General features: G+C 43.9%; 1 protein-coding gene across 3 annotated transcripts in view; it reads left to right on the forward strand.

Moving 5' to 3' along the window:
• LOC144382935 (polypeptide N-acetylgalactosaminyltransferase 18-like) overlaps nucleotides 1–19,630 on the forward strand; it is a 95,552-nt gene extending 75,922 nt beyond the window's left edge. For all 3 annotated transcript variants that reach the window (XM_078097173.1, XM_078097174.1, XM_078097175.1), the window contains exon 11: nucleotides 17,222–19,630. In XM_078097173.1, the coding sequence (XP_077953299.1) occupies nucleotides 17,222–17,368 (147 nt within the window). In that variant the 3' untranslated portion in view covers nucleotides 17,369–19,630. The remainder of the gene's footprint in view (nucleotides 1–17,221) is intronic.
• The last annotated feature ends 249 nt before the right edge of the window (nucleotides 19,631–19,879 follow it).

A 19,879-nucleotide genomic window follows, 5' to 3' on the forward strand; every position in this document is an offset into this window, starting at 1 on the left:
TTACACACACACACACTTAATTACACTTGCTCATTCATTCCCAGCTGCTTCTCATTCTCTCATCTCATCATCCTCTCTTCCTCACCTGTTCCTGCTTCCTCTAATTAGACGCTCTATTTCTAGTCTGCCTCTTCCCCTTGTTCTCCACCAGAGCATTACCTATGCAGCCGACCTACCTGAGCTTGCCGTCCCATATCGCCCGCCGGGCCGGTTCGGTTCGTGCTGAACTATTATTTTCCCGTTGCTAACCTCTGCTTTACCCAGCCTCCTGTTTGACGTGAGCTGCCTGCTTTCTGGTGCTTTCTCCCTCGGCCTGGACCTCGTTCTCTGCTCTCACCGGGATTCCCCGTTGCCGGCCAAACGCCCGCATCTCTTCCTGTTAAGCATTAAGAGCTTTTTTGTTTGTGAGACCACCTTGTGGCTACCTAAGTTCCTTTTTTGCCTCAGCCATCCTGAGTTCATTAAAACAGACTTTACCTTCCCTTGCGTTTGGGTCCTCTCTCCTTCACAACCACAACAGATTCGGCAACGGCGTAACCATGCACTCTTTGGGGGGGTCGTGTACCCAGAACATCCCAATCTGTTCCCCTAATATACAGCAGAAAATATGTAAAATATATGTTCTCCTTTTATGGACCCAGTCAATGCATCGGTCTCCTGGCTCGTTAGTGCGACTCCGTCAGCGTGGGTTTCGCACACCGCTGACGGGCATCTTTCTCTCCAACGTGCGCTCACTGTGCAACAAACTGGACGAACTTCAGCAGCTGGTGAGGAGAGACAGAGACTTTTCTGCATCCTCGGTTTTGTGCTTCGTGGAGACGTGGCTTTGTGGATCGATACGGGACTCCGCGCTCCAGCTGGCGGCCTTCCAGCTGCTCAGAGCGGACCGCGACACGGAGCTCTGCGGCAAGACGAAGGGTGGAGGAATCTGCTTCTACTCAAACACTGTTCTCCTGATCTGGAGTCTTTTATTGTTAACTGTAAACCCTTTTACTCCCCACCTGAGTTCGCTCCATTCATCCTTAGCGGTGTTTACATGCCGCCGCCGTGCAACGTGCACTAGGCACAGCGGACACTCGCTACATGCACAAACTACATGGCTATAAAATGTTGAGCAACACCCCCCTAATAAAGATGGACTCTGTGCATGCGCAAAGGACGACGGGTGGAACACAGAGGGATTTGCGGATAGGAAAGAGGAAGATGAAAAGGAAGACATGAGACCTATTGAAAGGTAGGCTGGGAGAATAAAGAACAGTGGTTTAATTAAAAAGGAAAAAGTCAAGGAGAGGCAGCGACAGAACAAAGTGAAAGAAAAGACAGCGTTTCATGTGAAGTGGGCAGTCAGTATTTGTGAATTATTGATAAGTAGCTCTCTTACATTATGGAACGGAGCTTGACCCGATGGGAGAAAGCATGGAGGGAAAGATGGTATGGAAAGAGTAATAACAGAGGGGAAGAATTGCCGCTCAGAAATCTGCCTGAGAGCTGGTAGTATTTTCCCATGTAGCGGCTAGTGTTTCCTGATAAATTAATTTTCTTCCATTAGCCATTTATTTTCTTGGTCTACTTGTATTTGTCCCTTAATTGAATCACACCACTTACCCTCATTTCAAAACGATTGCTACTCTGTACAGAACTTAACACAGCAGTAAGGACAAGGCCTCCTCATAGAGCTTCCGGAGTAAGAATGAGTTGCTTTCTGGTGGAATCAAAGGAATTAAGATAAACAGCAACTGTAATTGAACATAATAAACAGTATGAATCCAACCACGTTAAAAACAGCACTGAAAATAACACAAGAATGTTGCAGTCAGGATTTTTATATAGTTTACATGAAATGTTTTCCTTACGCTCCTCACACATTGGAGAGCATTGGAAAATCAATTACAAATTACAAATTTGTCTGCTTTACAGTCTGTACACATACAACATCCTCTGTCTCAAAACCCTCCATCGGCACAGGAAAAACTCCAAAAAATGAAAAAACCCTTCCAAGAGGGGAAAAAAGGGAAGAAACCTTAGGGAGAACGTCAGAGGAGGGATCCCACTCCCGGGATGGACAGACTACAATGGATGCCATGTGTACAGAATGAACAATGTATAATACATGCAATTCCTATGACAGAAATGATTCAAGTAATTGTGAGTAGTAAGCCAGACGCCCAGCAGGACCACTGCAGGGGCAACCACCATCAGATAGAACCACCATCAGATAGAACCACCATCCACAGAGGCCTGTGGGGAGGGAGAGCACGGAGACTTTAGGAGAGGGTAATGTTGGTTTGCGAGTACAGTAATATGATTAATATCTAAAATAATAATGATGATGATGGCAGCAGCAGGCGTCAGCAGGGCCACGGTAGGTGTCAGGACCAGGGTCCAGAAGGAACCACGATCTACGGAGACCTGCTAGGGGAGAAAGCACAAAAAAACTCCCGGAAAGAAGCTGAATTAGTCATGTGCATTAATAAAACGTGAATTATGGTAGAACGAGAGCGTGAGAGAGGAGCTCTGTGTCTCCTAAGAAGTCCCCCGGCAGTCTAAGCCTATAGCAGCTTAACTAAGGGCTGGTCCGGCTAACCTGAGCCAGCCCTAACTATAGGCACAATCAAAGAGGAAGCTTTTAAGTTTTAGTTTAAAAGAGCTGACCGAATCTGCCCCCTGGACTAAAAGTGGAACCTGGTTCCACAAAAGAGGAGCTTGATAACTGAAGGCTCTGGTCCCCAGCCTACTTTTTAAAACCATAGGAACAACAAGTAACCTAGCATCTATGGAGCGCAGTTGCCTTGGGCAATAAGGTGTTACAAGCTCTTGAAGATACAACGGTGCCTCACCAGCAAGTGCCTTGTAGGTGAGGAGAAGTACCTTAAAATCTATTCTTTATTTAACAGGGAGCCAGTGCAGAGAAGTTAATACAGGAGTGATATGATCTCTTTTCTTAGTTCTTGTTAATACACGTGCTGCAGCATTCTGAATCAACTGAAGAGGCTTAAGAGATTTACAAGAGCAGCCTGATAACAAAGAATTACAGTATTCCAGTCTGGAAATGACAAACGCATGAACTAATATTTCTGCATCACTTTGAGACAGGAAGTTCCTGATTTTTGATATGTTACGTAGATGAAAATAGGCAGTCCTTGAAGTCTTCTTTATATGCGAGTTGAAGGTCATATCCTGGTCGAAGAGAACTCCCAGATTCCTGATGGTGCTGCTGGGTACCAGAGCAATTCCATCCATAAAAACTGTATCACGTCACAGCTGGCTTCGAAGGCGCTCTGGGCCTATCAGGATAACTTCCGTTTTTTTTCCTGAGTTTAGCATCAGGAAGTTGCCGGTCATCCAAGTTTTGAAGTCTCCAAAACATTCTTGAAGTCTAACAAGCTGCTCCGTCTCTTCTGGCTTGATCAACAGATACAGTTGAGTATCGTCTGCATAACAATGGAAGTTTATGCGGTGTTTCCTGATAAGATTGCCCAAAGGAAGCATATAGAGGGTAAATAAAATCGGTCCAAGTACAGAACCATGTGGGACTCCGTGACCGACATTAGTGGTCTTTGAGGATTCACCGTTTACAAGCACAAACTGCGATCGATCAGAGTAGGATTTAAACCAGCTGAGTGCATTTCCTTTGATACCAATTAAATGTTCTAGTCTCTGCAAAAGGATACAATGGTCTATGGTATCAAATGCGGCACTGAGGTCCAGCAAGACAAGAAAAGAGATGAGTCCTTGGTCCGATGCAAGTAGAAGATCATTCGTAATTTTCACCAGTGCTGTTTCTGTACTATGATGCGCTCGAAATCCTGACTGGAAATCCTCGAACAAAGCAAATGTCGGCCGAAACCCCTCCCTATGTTTTTTTTAATGGTCTGGCCCACTGGAGATCAAAGTGGGCAGTATCTGGCCCAAATCTAAAATGAGTTTGACACCCCTGCCCTACTTGAATAGGCGGAAAAGGGTCAGATATTGACATGCAGGTCAAATAATCAATGACCAGCTCTGTTTCTTCCTCTTTTCCTCTGGAAGTAGGTTTGTTGTGATTATTTCTGTGATTCTGGTTCTCTTGTCTTCTCTCCACCTTTACTGAGAGAATGAGAAGCAGCTGGGAATGAATGAGTGAGTGTTTTCTCTTGCTCTTTGTTGGGGTGGTTATTTAGCCGTCTCTTAAGACTTATAGGAATCCCCATTTCAATGTAGCATCGTCCTTTTTACCAGGCTAAACATAATAATAAAACTCTAAGGCTAAATGTTGCTTTGAAAGAGGGTAGAAAATGTTATTATTATTTTGGGGGGCATTTTATACAAAATCGGGGGCATATTTTGAAACTAACAAGTACTTATTTGGGCTTCCTGTATATGCAATTGTCAACTGCACCAGTCTCAACTAATTGTATTTTACCCAAATAGAGGTCTAAACAAGAAGGTCCTTTTAATTTATTTATCTTGAACGTTCGATTCTTCCCGCACACGCAACATCTGTCAAAGCGAGAATTAAAAACATTCTATGGCAACTTGACTGGGTCATAAAGGCTACGATGTTTTTGACAAGTTAACTAAATTGTAATTATTCTTTAGAGGAAATTATGATGGCATTTTCATTTTTTAGGGGCAATTTTGTCCTTTGCCCGTATCTATTTCCGACGCTGCTTTGACATTAAGTGTAAGTGTAGCTGACAATCACACTGGCGCACTTTCAGGCCAACCTGCTGACTGGCCAGCCTAATGTCAGCTGGCTTTCTGGCTGTCTGAGCAACTGATTAACTGGGGTTCCTGACATTACAGCAGGAAATCGATACCACTATACTCTGCAGAATTACAGATGGGCTTACTGCCGAATTGAGGACAATGTGTTGGACTAAATATTTCCCAAAGTGTATTTGCGTGAATACCTGCACGTAAATCATGGGAATAAGAGTGTGTTTGTCTGTAAATGCTCTAACTCAGTTTCTAGGCACTGAGTCTGAGCTGTACGCATCAGAGAAGCCAAGAAGTAGAGCACAGACTTAAATTAAAGTCACTCAGGAGGTCTTACATGCCAACTGACTGGCTTTCAATTGAGGTGTTTAATTATTATAATGCATCTAAAAAGGTCCTCTACTGTACTACATACCAGGGGTCTTCAATGTTTTTCAGGCCAAGGTCCCCCAAACTGATGGTGAGATGGAGAGACCCCCTATTCCATGGAGTTTGGTCCGCCATCTTTTATTTTTGAGCTTTGCGCTCTTTAAATGTGAGCATAAACGCGATCTGATTGGCTTGAATTTATCTGTTCGCCACAATATGTTGAATTGAAGTGTATTTAAAGACAATAAATACAATACTGATTCATAAGGCCTTTTTATTTATTAAAAAAATTAAAAATTGCGACGCCTGCAGTACCTCTGCCCCGGACCCCCTGTTGAAGACCTCTGCTTTATACAGTAAAGGCCACCTTTTAATGAGTCCCTCTTGCAGCTGGCAGGGAAAAGGTTAATAATGTCAAACCCAGTAGGCTACTGCAGGACTGAAAGGATCAGTCTATTTTGAGCATTGCAGAAAAAGGCTGCAAAGGCTTCAACTTGATATGCATGATTACAAGGTTATTTTATTGTCATTTGAAGTTTTCCATATATTTCCAATCGGTATGCTTTCTGTGGCTCCTCTGAAAAGGTGTTTTGTCTTAAGTCTCCTTAAGAAATACTGTTGTTAATGAGCCATCTTCTGCAGGATAGAGATACGTGAGCGCCTTGTCAGGTGGTTTTTGAGGCTGATTCCCAGGAACCAAAAGCAGTTCTTGGCATTCCAACATTTTTGAGGAAAGGGGGAAGCTCTGTATATACATTCTGTGGATGACTGTGAAAGTAGATTGTAGTCATTGCTGGGACTACTAGCCCAACACTAATCACAGGTATTAGATTTATAATGAATATCAAAAGTCTTGAATCCAAGTCGAAAATATTGGGCCAGAAGGGATAATAACCTAATAAATATTAGCTCATTTTGAAATGTAACACAGTGGGGAGAACAAGTATTTGATACACTGCCGATTTTGCAGGTTTTCCCACTTACAAAGCATGTAGGAGTCTAATTTTTGTCATACGTACTCAACTGTGAGTGACGGAATCTAAAACAATCCAGAAAATCACATTGTATGGTTTAAAAAAAAAGATTTTGCGTGACATAAGTATTTGATCAACTACCAACAAGTAAGAATTCAGGCTCTCACAAACCTGATAGTTTGTCTTTAGGAATCCCTCCTGTTCGCCACTCATTACTTAACTGCACCTGTATAAAAGACATCTGTCCACACATTCAATCAAACAGACTCCAGCCTCTCCACAATGGCCAGAGAGCTGTGTAAGGACATCAGGGATACAAATTGTAGACCTGCACAGGGCTGGGATGGGCTACAGGACAATAGACAAGCAGCTTGGTGAGAAGGCAACTATTAACAAAAAACTGTTTGAAATGAGTGCAAATCAGACTTATCGTATATTCATGAAGTGGAAACATCCATCCATCCATCCATCTTCAACCGCTTATCCGGGGTCGGGTCGCGGGGGCAACAGCTCCAGCAGGGGACCCCAAACTTCCCTTTCCCGGGCCACATCTACCAGCTCTGACTGGGGGATCCCAAGGCGTTCCCAGGCCAGTGCAGAGATATAATCTCTCCACATAGTCCTGGGTCTTCCCCGGGGCCTCTTCCCAGCTGGCCGTGCCTGAAACACCTCCCTAGGGAGGCGCCCAGGGGGCATCCTCACCAGATGCCCAAACCACCTCAACTGGCTCCTTTCGACGCAAAGGAGCAGCGGCTCTACTCCGAGCTCCTCGCGAATGGCTGAGCTTCTCACCCTATCCCTAAGGGAGACGCCAGCCACTCTCCTGAGGAAACCCATTTCGGCCGCTTGTACCCGTGACCTAGTTCTTTCGGTCATGACCCATCCTTCATGACCATAGGTGAGGGTAGGAACGAAGATTGACCGGTAGATCCAGTGGCCAGAAGACCCAGGACTAGGTGGAGAGATTATATCTCTGCACTGGCCTTTTCGTCACAACGGTGCAGTAAAGCGAGTGCAATACCGCCCCCGCTGCTCCGATTCTCCGGCCAAACTCACACTCCATCTTCCCCTCACTCATGAACAAGACCCCGAGGTACTTGAACTCCTTCACTTGGGGTAAGGACACATTCCCTACCTGGAGTAGGCAATCCATCGGTTTCCTGCTGAGTACCATGGCCTCAGATTTAGAGGTGCTAATCCTCATCCCGACCGCTTCACACTCAACTGCGAAACGCTCCAGTGAGAGCTGGAGGTCACAGACGGAAGATGCCATAAGGACCACATCATCTGCAAAAAGCAGCGATGAGATCCGCAGCCCCCCGAACTGTAGACCCTCCTCCCCCCGACTACGCCTCAATATCCTGTCCATGAAGACCACAAACAAGATTGGTGACAAGGCGCAGCCCTGGCGAAGGCCAACCCCCACCGGAAACGCCTTCGACTTACTGCCGAGCACCCGAACACAGCTCTCGCTATGGGCGTACAAGGATTGGATGGCCCCAAGCAAGGACCCCCTTACCCCGTACTCCTGCAGCACCTCCCACAGTATCTCTCGGGGGACCCGGTCATACGCCTTCTCCAAGTCCACAAAACACATGTAGACTGGTTGAGCATACTCCCAAGCCCCCTCTATGATCCTGGAAAGAGTGAAGAGCTGGTCCGTTGTTCCACGACCAGGACGAAAACCGCATTGTTCCTCTTCAATCCTTGGTTCGACTATCGGCCGAACCCTCCTTTCCAGCACCTTAGAGTAGACTTTACCCGGGAGGCTGAGTAGTGTGATACCCCTGTAATTGGCACACACTCTCTGGTCCCCCTTTTTGAAGAGGGGTACCACCACCCCGATCTGCCACTCTTTTGGCACTGTCCCAGACTTCCACGCAATGTTGAAGAGGCGTGTCATCAAAGACAACCCCCCAACACCCATTGCTTTTAGCATCTCTGGACGGATCTCATCAATCCCCGGGGCTTTGCCACTGCGGAGTTGTTTGACTACCTCAGTGACTTCCACCAGGCTAATTGACGATGATCCCTCCTCCGCCTCCAGCTCCGCCTCCACCAAAGAGGGCGTAGTAGTTGGGTTCAGGAGTTCCTCAAAGTGTTCCTTCCACCGCCCGATAACCTCCTCAGTCGCGGTCAACAGGGTCCCATCCTTACTGTACACAGCTTGGATGGTTCCCCGTTTCCCCCTCCTGAGGTGCCGGATGGTCTTCCAAAAACACTTTGGTGCCGACCGAAAGTCCTTCTCCATAGTTACCCCGAACTCCTCCCATACTCGCTGCTTTGCCTCCATCACGGCAGAGGCTGCTGCCCTTCGAGCCTGTCGGTACACTGCAACTGCCTCTGGAGTCCCACCGGATATCATAACCCGGAAGGCCTCCTTCTTCAGTCGGACGGCTTCCCTGACCACCGGTGTCCACCACGGAGTTCGAGGGTTACCGCCCCTTGATGCACCTAAGACCTTGAGGCCACAACTCACCGCCGCGGCTTCAGCAATGGAGGTTTTGAACACAGACCACTCTGGTTCAATGTCCCCTACCTCCACAGGAATGTGAGAGAGGAAGTGGAAACAAAGTTTTTTTTTTCACTGCTGAAACTTCAGTTAACGCCATTTGGAGTTCATCTTGTGATGTAGATCTGTAATCTAAGGAACTCTTAATACTCACCTAGTCGTTCATTTTTTGAGACACACAGTCACAGCAATGTTTTATGGCAAAATTATTTTATTTTCCAGTTTGCTTAACTTTATTTAAAAGAAAAAATGCCCAAGTCATAGTTTGGCCAATTTAAATCTCATCCTTCCAAGGCATGTTCACCCTGTTACATTACAGGTCATTTTAGCTGACGCTTTTATCCAAAGCGACTTACGTTGCATTTTTAACTCATGGCTATTTACATTTTTGCCCAGGGAGCAATTAGGGGTCAGGTGTCTTGCTCAGGGACACTTCAACATGGGACATGGAGCAGCTGGGGCTCGAACTGCCAACCTTGTGGTTCCCTGCGCCACGTCGACCCCGTACTAGCTTTCTTTCCTAGTTCTTTCCTACTTCACCTGCTATCTGCCTCTCACTGATTATGTTCCACCCTGCCAAGTCGCATCTGCGAGTCTTCACTGTCCCTTCCTAAACTAGCCCTAGCTGACCTTTCATTTCTTTCTCGCCAGTTTGAAAACCATCATTAATATCTCCCTAATAAATCTGGTTTAGCTCCGCCCCCAATGCTATCGCTGCACCAGATGTTTTTTCAAAATCAATATCTTACTTCCAGCCACCATACATCTGTATCTAACTTTGCAGAGAATATTGATATCATGTCATTTTCCTCTCTATCTATTGGGTCTGTGCCCCCCCCCGATCCATCCAAATCGTGTTGATGTGTTATTGTTTTGAGAAGATATGTGGTAATGAATTTTGCAAGGGGTGTGGTTAATCTGGCAAGACACACAATTTAAGAATGAATTGGCCTGCCCTCACCAATATTGTACAGTGCATCCGGAAACTATACACAGCGCTTCACTTTTTCCACATTGTTATGCTACCGCTTTTTTCCAAAATGGATTAAATTCGTTTTTTTCCTCAACATTCTACACACAGCAACCCATAATGACAACGTGAAAACAGTTTTTTGCAAATTTTTGCAAATCTGTTAAACATAACATGTACATAAGTATTCACATAAGCAATTACAGACTCAAGTCTTCTTGGGTGTGATTCCACAAGCGTGGCACACCTATTTCTGGGCAGTTTCTCCCATTCTTCTTTGCAGAACCTCTCAAGTTCCATCAGGTTGGATGGGGAGCGTCGGTGCACAGCCATTTACAGATATCTCCAGAGATGTTAAATTGGGTTCAAGTCAGGGCTCTGGCTGGGCCACTCGAGGACATTCACAGAGTTGTGCCGAAGCCACTCCTTTGTTATCTTGGCTGTGTGCTTCGGGTCGTTGTCCTGTTGGAAGATGAACCGTCGCCCCAGTCGGAGGTCCAGAGCGCTTTGGAGCATGTTTTCATCGAGGATGTCTCTGTACATTGCTGCATTCATCTTTCCCTCAATCCTGACACGTCTCCCAGTTCCTCCTGCTGAAAAACATCCCCACAGCATGATGCTGCCACCACCATGCTTCACTGTAGGGATGGTATTGGCCAGGTGATGAGCAGTGCCTGGTTTCCTCCAGACATAACGCTTGGCATTCAGGCCAAAGAGTTCAATCTTTGTTTCCAGAGAATTTGGTTTCTCATGGCCTGAGAGTCCTTCAGGTGCTTTTTCGCAAACTCCAGGCGGGCTGTCATGTGCTTTTTACAGAGGAGTGGCTTCCGTCTGGCCACTCTACCAAACAGGCCTGATTTGTGGAGTGCTGCAGAGATGGTTGTCCTTCTGGAAGGTTCTCCTCTCTCCATAGAACAACGCTGGAGCTCTGTCAGAGTGACCATCGAGTTTCTGGTCACCTCCCTGACTAAGGCCCTTCTCCCCCGATCGCTCAGTCTGGCTGGGCGGCACAACTCTAGGAAGAGTCCTGGTGGTTCCAAACTTCTTCCATTTCCAGATGATGGAGGCCACTGTGCTCATTGGGACTTTCAATGCTGCAGAAATCTTTCTGTGCCCTTCGCCAGATCTGTGACTCGATACAATTCTGTCTCTGCGGTCTACAGATAATTCCTTGGACTTCATGGCTTGGTTTATGCTCTGATATGCACTGTGATACCTTATACAGACAGGTGTGTGCCTTTCTCAATCACGTCCAATCAACTGAATTTAGCACAGGTGGACTCCAATCAAGTTGTAGAAACATCTGAAGGATGATCAGTGGGAACAGCATCCACCTGAGCTAAATTTTGAGTGGCATGGCAAAGGCTGTGAATACTTATGTACATGTTATGTTTTCAGTGTTTTATTTTTAACAGATTTTTCGCTTCATTATGGGTTGTTGTGTGTAGAATGTTGAGGAAAATAATGAATTTAATCCATTTCGGAATAAGGATGTAACATAACAAAATGTGGAAAAAGTGAAGCGCTGTGAATACTTTCCGGATGCACTGTATGTAAACATTGAACCCCTGAACCCACCCTCATTTTTTCATAATATTTGAAGAATAGGGACGTTGCAGGTAATCGTTGAAAATCTGCATTTTTAGCCCATTTCTCTGATTTTTTTAGATGTGTAAAAGACCAAACTCCTCCCAGGGATTAAACCTGATTCTTTTCAAATTCTTGCAATGTGAAAAAATAGCATTTTGCCAGAAGAAATTCCACTATGTGTGTACGGAGCATTTTCAAAAAAACACCATTCGCCATGAAAATTGAAGTTGTTTTAACTCGACAATACTTTATCTAATCTGCTGCATATTTCTCATAAAGCATGAACTTCTCACCCTGTAGACATCCACATGATCATTTTTAACCTTAGTCATAGCGCCACCTGGGGGAAACAGGAAGTTGAATGTTTTTTTATTTTACACCCTGATCCTCACAGGTTATGCTCCTTAAAGGTTAATCTGATCTCTCTCAAAATTGTTGAGACCTTTAATAATGCTTCACTGTGAATATTATAAGAATCCGATAATCGGTGGCGAGAGGGTGCATCGCCAAAGTTGATCCTTAACCAGAACGACTAAACCGTTGTATCTCTATCCATAGCGCCATGTACTGGTAACAGGAAGTCAAATTTCCTAGTATCCAGTAAAAAACGAAGGTGGCATTTCGAGAAGCTTTATTTATAAAATGGTACATCAGAATGTCCTGGTTATCTCTCAGTGACGCATTGGGGATGTGTACTATACGTCTGAAGTGAAATTGTCTAACTGTTGTTTCCTTTTAAATCTAATCTGAAATGGACCTGGGGGGTATTCCAAAAAGGAGGTTCAACAAACTCGGAGTCTATCCCTGAACTCCGAGTTGACTTACTCTGAGATGGGAAACTCTGAGTATCCGGTTCCAGAACAGCTGATCTGCGTTAGTTAAATCAACTCTGAGTATGTTCACCTTGAGTTAAGCGCGTGCATGACGATTATAAAAAGCCATCATCAATGGAGCCCCGATACCACGAGTCACTGCGACAATAGAAAATAAACGAGCAACACTTACAGACACATTTTTATTTTATACCTATCAAAGTCGTTTAAAATGTGACGCTGAAGCCTACACCAACACTCATTAAAATACTAATTAAAAAACAAAGAAACATTGAGTTCTGAAAAACTCACACTTTTATTTATCAAATGAGTTGGAAAATGAATTGGCAGGTTGAATTTCTTCAGCTGCCTCAGGAAGAACAACCTCTGCTGAGCCTTCTTGGTGATGGAGCTGATGTTCAGCTCCTACTTGAGGTCCTGGGTGATGATGGAGCCCAGAAAACGGAAGGAATCCACAATAGTGATGGGGGAGTCACACAGGGTGATGGGGGAGGTTGGGGCTCTGTTCCGCCGGAAATCCACAACCATCTTCAGTCTTTAGAGCATGAGCTCCAGGTTGTTCTGACTGCACCACGACACCAGATGGGCGGACTCATCCCCACCAGAGATCAGTCCAATGAGGGTGGTGTCATCCGCAAACTTCAGGAGCTTGACGGACTGGTGACTGATTTAGTTTCCTTTCAAAATCTAATTTGAAATTGACCAGAAGTAGTCTCGTGAAAAAGTTTGAAGGAAATTGGCTCATGTATGGTATTTTGAGAGGCTTTAATTTTGGAATAGTACATCAGATTGTCCTGGTTATCACCGAGTGACACCTTGGGGATGTGCACTATCAGCGTGAATTGGAATTCGTATGGAACTATTGCTAGATACCATTCTCCTCGCTAATTTATCAGATCACTCTCAAATGTTGTCATACTTAAGATGTTTGCAAAGCCGCATTCCTAGTGTCTCTCCTTATGGTGGACAACGACTGACTCTTGGACGCTTTGTCTGGCGGCCGCAGGAGATCTTGGCTGCGTTTCCAGCCGTCCGAGTAGCGAGGACCCGTCCAACGCTGCTTGCATCTTATAATATGATAATCTCCATTGTGCTAAACCCTTCAACATATACTCTATATGTAAAAAGCCATATCAAAATCTACAGAAAACCCTTCTGAAGTTTAAAGCCCACGACGATCAATTTTACGCTGTCTGCCAAAGATCGCTTATTTGGTCTTTGACGCAGACAACCTAAACCCCAAATGACTTTGCAACACAGAACTTTATTGGAGTAAATACAAAACGGATTCACGCCTATACAAACGTCGTACTAAAACACACATCACTAGATCGAACTATACACAACTCCCATAGCTGTAGTACACATTTCACACCTTATACTATAGCCTACTTGTTACAGCCTACACGCATGCAAAGCCTGCAACTTCTGTCAGAACGAGCGTGTGTGTGTGTGTGTGTGTGTGTCAGAGAGGGAGGGAGAGCAGGGAAATGAAATGCAGCTGAACAAATACGCTGCGTAATTTAAATAGCGTTAAAAATAAATACACCAAACGGAATGTGTGGCGGCCGGTGTTGAATGTGTGGCACATTCCCGCAAAAAATGAGTCTATGTGTGGGAAACGCTGCAGTCCAAGATAGGCGGTCCGGCAACGGGAAATCAGTCCAAAAGAAAGCGTTGGAAGGTGCAGAGACGATCTAGAAGCGAGCAAGCGAGTGACTGGGGTTGAAATAACGAAGGGAGTGAGAAGGGTAGACAGGTGAGCGTGATTCGGCTGAAGGTGGATGTGACCAGCAGGTGCACAGAATGAACTGATTGGGTGGAGTGAGAGGTGGCAATGACCGGGTAGAAGTGACAGAGCTGTGGCAGATTAGCCCCACTTTTCCTAAGTCTGTCCTCAGTTGTACTCTGAATTTAGCAGTGAGCAACGGCATGAAAGACAAATAAGACAGCAAATAGGAGAGAGACCCCTAGTAGAGAGGGGGAGGGTCTTCCAAGTATCTATCCCCTCTTACCATAAGGCCGAGCTGGGCATTATTGTTTGCTAAGGTGGTCTGATTGAAGGACATTTTTCTATGAATGCATAGCCGTCCTGAGCGTAGCTTCTTACAGGTAGGTGCAGATGGTGCCTGTGCAGCTTGATTAACTTCGATTCTTTTGGTAAAACCTCTTTGACTGCTGTCTACATAGCTGAGACTATACAATACAGATTTGCACCATCTAAATGTGATTACGTTTTTTTATTTCTGGTCTTTGAGTCAAAGTGGATGAGGCTTTTGGTATTGCAGCCCCACGCTTTGATGGTGATACTAATAGTTTGTATGCCGATATCTATCTTAAAGTGATTAATCACCTTCATGCATGCATCGTACACCAATAACACCCACATCACAAACGGTATCGTAGATGACGAATATGCAAAAGAAATACAAATGTATAACAAATATCATTTTTTCAATATTTTAGAGACACGGCATCTTTTCTGATGATCCAGTCTGGGTTTGATATATTGCTATTGTGTGTAAGTACATAAATATATGGATCCGACACAACACACAGGACCAGTACTTCTTGCATACTGATTGAAATAATCTTTTGTTCGCGTTGTAAAATCAATCAGTACATTGATTATCTAAAAGTTGCATTTAACCCTTAAAATCCGAACTGAGCATATATAGTTATTTTGATTTGATTTGAAGAATTTTATTTCTTGAACATGTAGACACCAAATAATAAAAAATTTAAAAATCAACATAGACGTAGACCACAAAATGAGAAAATACACCTTTTGTTCAAGAAAAGGAGTAGGGGGAAGCAAAAGCTTATAGATACCCACCCCTTTCTTATCCATATTCTCAATTAGTATATATTACTTTGAAGATTAATATCATACATACATACACACACTCACACACACTCTCACCCACACACATAAATACAATTTAAATTTCCTTCACTTAATATTTTCACAGATCTCATATTTGGCTAATGTGTATAATTTAAGATGTTTTTTGAACTGTGCAATATGTTTACAATCTTTGATCTTATCTGGTAAGTTGTTCCACAACTTCACCCCACAGACCGATATGCACCTGCTTTTGAGTGTAGAGTGCACCTTTGGTTGCCTCAGTTTCAGTCTCCCTCTTAAATTATAGTCTCCTAGTCTGTCGCTAAACCAACTTTGAATGTTTCCTGAGAGTAGGCTGTTTCTTGCTTTAAATACAATCTGTAACATTTTAAAATCTTTCAAGTCCATAAATTTTAATATATTTAATTTCAGAAATAATGTGTTTGTGTGTTCATAGTACCCCACCTTATTAACTATCCGTATTGCTTTTTTTTGAATTGTGCATATTGCCTGTAGGGTGCTTTTGTAGGTATTACCCCACACTTCCACACAGTAACTCAAATAGGGAGCAAACAGTGTACAGTACAGTGTATGCAGTGATTGTATATTCAATATATGTCTGACTCTGACTAGTATCCCTACACATCGTGCCAATTTTGATTGTACACGAGTGACCTGTGGCCTCCAGCTGAGCTTGTGGTCTATCATTACACCTAGAAAGGAGTATTCAAACACCCTTTCGATTTTTATATTATCGATCATTAGTTCAATGTGTGTGTTTGCTTGTGTGTTACTTTTACCAAAGACCATGAATTTGGTTTTCTTTACATTAAGTGATAATCTATTTATATCAAACCACAATTTCAGCTTAGTTAACTCAGTCGAGACCGCCTCCAACAACTGTTCGAGGTTCCCTCCTTCACAGAATACATTTGTGTCATCTGCAAAAATAACATTTTTCAGGATCCTGGAAGCATTACTTATGTCATTTATATAAATAATAAATAGTTTTGGACCCAGTATTGATCCTTGCGGCACACCACAGGTAATATTTCTTAAGGTGGACTTCTTATCCCCTATCTGTACAAACTGTTTTCTTTGTCCTATGTAACTTTGTACCCAATTTAGTCCAACCCCTCTGATACCATAGCTTTCCAGTTTGTGTAGCAGTGTATCATGGTTTATTGTGTCAAATGCCTTCTTCAGATCTATGAAGACCCCTATTGCCATCTTTTTGTTATCTATTGTGCTTGTCAGTTCTTCTACTAAGTCCATGAGTGCCAATGATGTTGATCGGTTTGGCCTAAAACCATATTGACTATCTATGAGTAATCCATGTTTATCTATGAAACTGTCCATCCTTGTAGCAAATATTTTTTCCAAAATTTTGGAAAATTGGGAAAGCAGGGAGACTGGTCTGTAGTTATTGTAAAGGTTTTTTTCACCTTCTTTAAAAATCGGAATTACCTTAGCAGTTTTCATTTTGGTTGGAAAGAAGCCCGTTTGAAGTGAAACTTATATATATATATATATATTATATATATATATAATAAGGATAAATATATTGGAGACGAAAAAGAAGGCCTAAATTACATCCGTTTCACAATTTCTGATACGTGTTTCTGAAAGAATGCCTCTCTCTGCTCTGTTGGCTTCTATTTATACCCACAAAGGTCCCACCTGTGGGGGTTTCATACTGCGTACATCCCGATGATTGAGTCGACCATCAAGCAATCTCTTCTGGAAAGCGATGTGTATTGTGACTTCATGTCAGACTCCTGTCAAGGCCAGAGAGAGATACTGGCAGCTGCGTGCAGTGTTGCAAAAGGTTCCGTGTTGAATTGCAAATAAAATATATTTCAGAGTTTTTTTGTGTTTTGAACTTGTGTGTACCACATGCCCACAGTGGTGGTCTTTGAGGTACAATCTTGCTGTATACATATATACAGTCAAAGGTTTGGACACATTTTCTCATTTATTTAAATGAGAAAGTGTGGCAAAATGTTTGATTGGTACTGTACAGTATATACTAGTAAGTGTTAAACCTTGTAGTCTTATTGTTATGAGCAAAATTCAACAATGAATTCAAGTTCACCTTTCAAAACCATTTGGTTTGCAAACACTCTATATTCCTATAGAAAAACAAGTTACCTTGTCTAGATGACTATTGGAAACTTCTGAGTAGTCAGCGAGAGACTGAGAAGGTAAGCTTTCCCTGCGCATGTGCTCTCTTTCATCAGTCCAGGATCCGGGGGCTACGTTTTGTTTGTTGTTGAAAACCGACATAACGTGCTTCTATATGTGTTTGATATATCAACAGGTAACGGATCTGAGGGAACAAACACTGAATGGAGTGTCATTCTTTATCTTATCCATTATTCTTCTGTGAATCTCACCCACCTACTCTCTCTGTCTCTTTCCTTTTAGGGTGGCTCCATCCAGAACATGGAGTCTCTATGTTGTCTGGAGCTGATCGAGACCGGACAGTCAGACTTCAGTTTTCAACTGGTCATTCAGGACTGCACCGATCAGAAATGGACCATCACCAACATCCTGACTGTCCTGCCACAGTGAACCATCTGCCACCATTCAGCTACTGGAGCCCCTTTGTTGTGATGGACGAATCTACAGTAGTAAGCAAGGAACTGCCCTGCTGATCTAGATACATGACCAACCACCACAGAGACAGACATGGAACATGTTGACCTAAAAGTACATGTGAAAGAGATTCTGCAAGGGAAAAGCTGTTTGTGCTTGAACCTTTCTACTAGTGAGTTGAGAGAAGAGACACTCACAGATGGACCCAGGATCTTAACTACAGAAATACAGCAACCCTTTAAGACTGGGCCTGCTCTGCCTCATCGCACCGTCACTGTAACAAAGAGTGCGCATCATGTTTCAATATGTTAGGGTGGAAGGGGAGAGATACCGGGAGACGGATTTAGAGTTATAAGCGTTATACACTACTGGGCTCGAGTGTAGGCCAGGAGCTTTACATGTACTCAGCATTGCCAAAGGTTGACAAAGTTCATAGAGACGAATCAGTGACTGATTTAGCGGCGCCCACCGTAGTGTTGTCAGGCGCACATTCATGGACAGAGCTGGAGATTAATCCAGGGAGAAGATTGCAGGTGTACGTGCATCTGTAACACCAGAGCATTACACAACTTTGGCTCATGCAGCGATGGAAAAAGGACTGCGATGATGAAACTGAAACCAGACAAAGAGCCCTCAGACAGGTGATCTCAGAGCAGAGGGTCCGGCAGGGAAAGCCTCTGTTTTTTTCTTTTCTTCTTATATTAAAAATAAGAAGTTCACCTTAATACTAGATGTACTCTGGTGTTGTAGTTTATTTAAACATACTATGTGTTAATGTTAAGTTCACTAATATATTGACCTAATATGAACTATGTTCATTAAAGGAGACTTATCATGCTCATTTTAAGACCCATACTTGTATTTTGGGTTTCCACCTTAACATGTTCAATGCGTTGATGTTAAAAAAGCATTTCATTTGTCTCGTATTGTCTGTGTGACTATACCTGTATTCACTTCCTGTTTGAACCTTTCCGTTTTAGCGCCGGTCTCTTTAACCCTCCTCTAACCCAACAGTGTTAGTGCAAGTCCACCGTTATATTGGCCCAGGATGAGAAAACAGTCAGTTTCAAAATGATTTGTGCAAACAGCTTTTTCCCAGTTCTTGCCAGGACGTGGTCTTCATCTATGAAATGAACCCATTTGGTTCCTATCCCTTCTCAGCCTGGGACGACATGTAGACAATTGTGTGGAACTGTGCAGCCGACTACATTTTGTAGGATTGAGTTCTTCGGCGTGGTGGGGGGGGGGGTCACCAAGTCCATGAAAGGGAGACTCCTGCTTGATCTGATGATGTCACCAAACTACAAAACCTCCAAACAGGTTGTTTTAATTAGTATTAATTCATTCCAGGAATCCAGGAATTCTTCTCCAGCGTTGGGGGTTTGTAGACATGCCGGACCGCCACATTAACGTGTGGAACACCTATCAAAGTGGAATTTCCATGTGCCCCCTTTATCAGTAGACAATCACACAGCCCGCGTGCATCAGCTTAAACAGAGTCTCAGTCTTATTTATCTTCTAACAAAGACCTCCTTTTGACTCAGGACCCAGATGTACAGCACTGTTCAAGGACTTGCTTCATGCTGCTGCCTTATTGGACAGGTTGTCATTGCAACGGACAAATGGTTGCAAGGGACTCAATTTACTTATCTGGTTCATTCACGGTAATATAATATGTAAAACAAAATGCCAAATGTATTATACCTAATCCTAGATACTGCTTCTGTAACTAGTTAACACATGTCAGAGCTATTTGCTAGAGAATTATATTATAACATTATTTTTGTCCTTGCCCGCGTCCTGAACATGATGCAGAGCGCTCACCTCGCTTCGTTTCAGTTATGTGGGTATATCGACCATTAACTGGAAATATTGGATAATCTGGATTACTTAATTACACAGCAGGCTAGTCCGCAATCTTTGGAAGAAACTGTCATCTACGGCCAATGAGGCTCATTAACAAAGTGACCTGTCACAGTTCAGCTTCACACCCTCCTCAGTCTACTTCACCTGTACACCCTCCTACCTCTGATCATTAATCAACGCTCTCTATAGACTCCGGCCCCCTAGACACACATTGATTGTTCTGAGGTTTTTCCACGCCAGACTCTCCAGCCCTCTCCACCGGACTGATCTCCTGTTACCGACCCCGCCTGACTCAGCTTTCTGATCCCGACCATGTTTAACTCTGCCTGCGGTTTCTGGAAAGATTGTAATAAAAGCCAAAGATCCCTGGAACCTGGTGTGTTGGATTTGGGTCATTGGACAACCAGTTACAGGACCCCTATGTCATGGGGTGTGGTGGCGGACACGGACCAGAAAGTGCGGGGAGCAAGCGTTTGTTTTTGGGGGACTGGTGGGTGGTGGTCTGGGGAGGCGTATCCGAGGAGGGACGCACAGACCTCTGCAGGCTAGAGAACCGCAGACTGACTGCCATTAGGCATCGGGAGGAAATCATTGAACCCATCGTCAGACCCTTCGCTGGTG

Source organism: Gasterosteus aculeatus, chromosome Y, assembly GCF_964276395.1.
Source record: "Gasterosteus aculeatus chromosome Y, fGasAcu3.hap1.1, whole genome shotgun sequence".
Classification (NCBI taxonomy): domain Eukaryota; kingdom Metazoa; phylum Chordata; class Actinopteri; order Perciformes; family Gasterosteidae; genus Gasterosteus; species Gasterosteus aculeatus.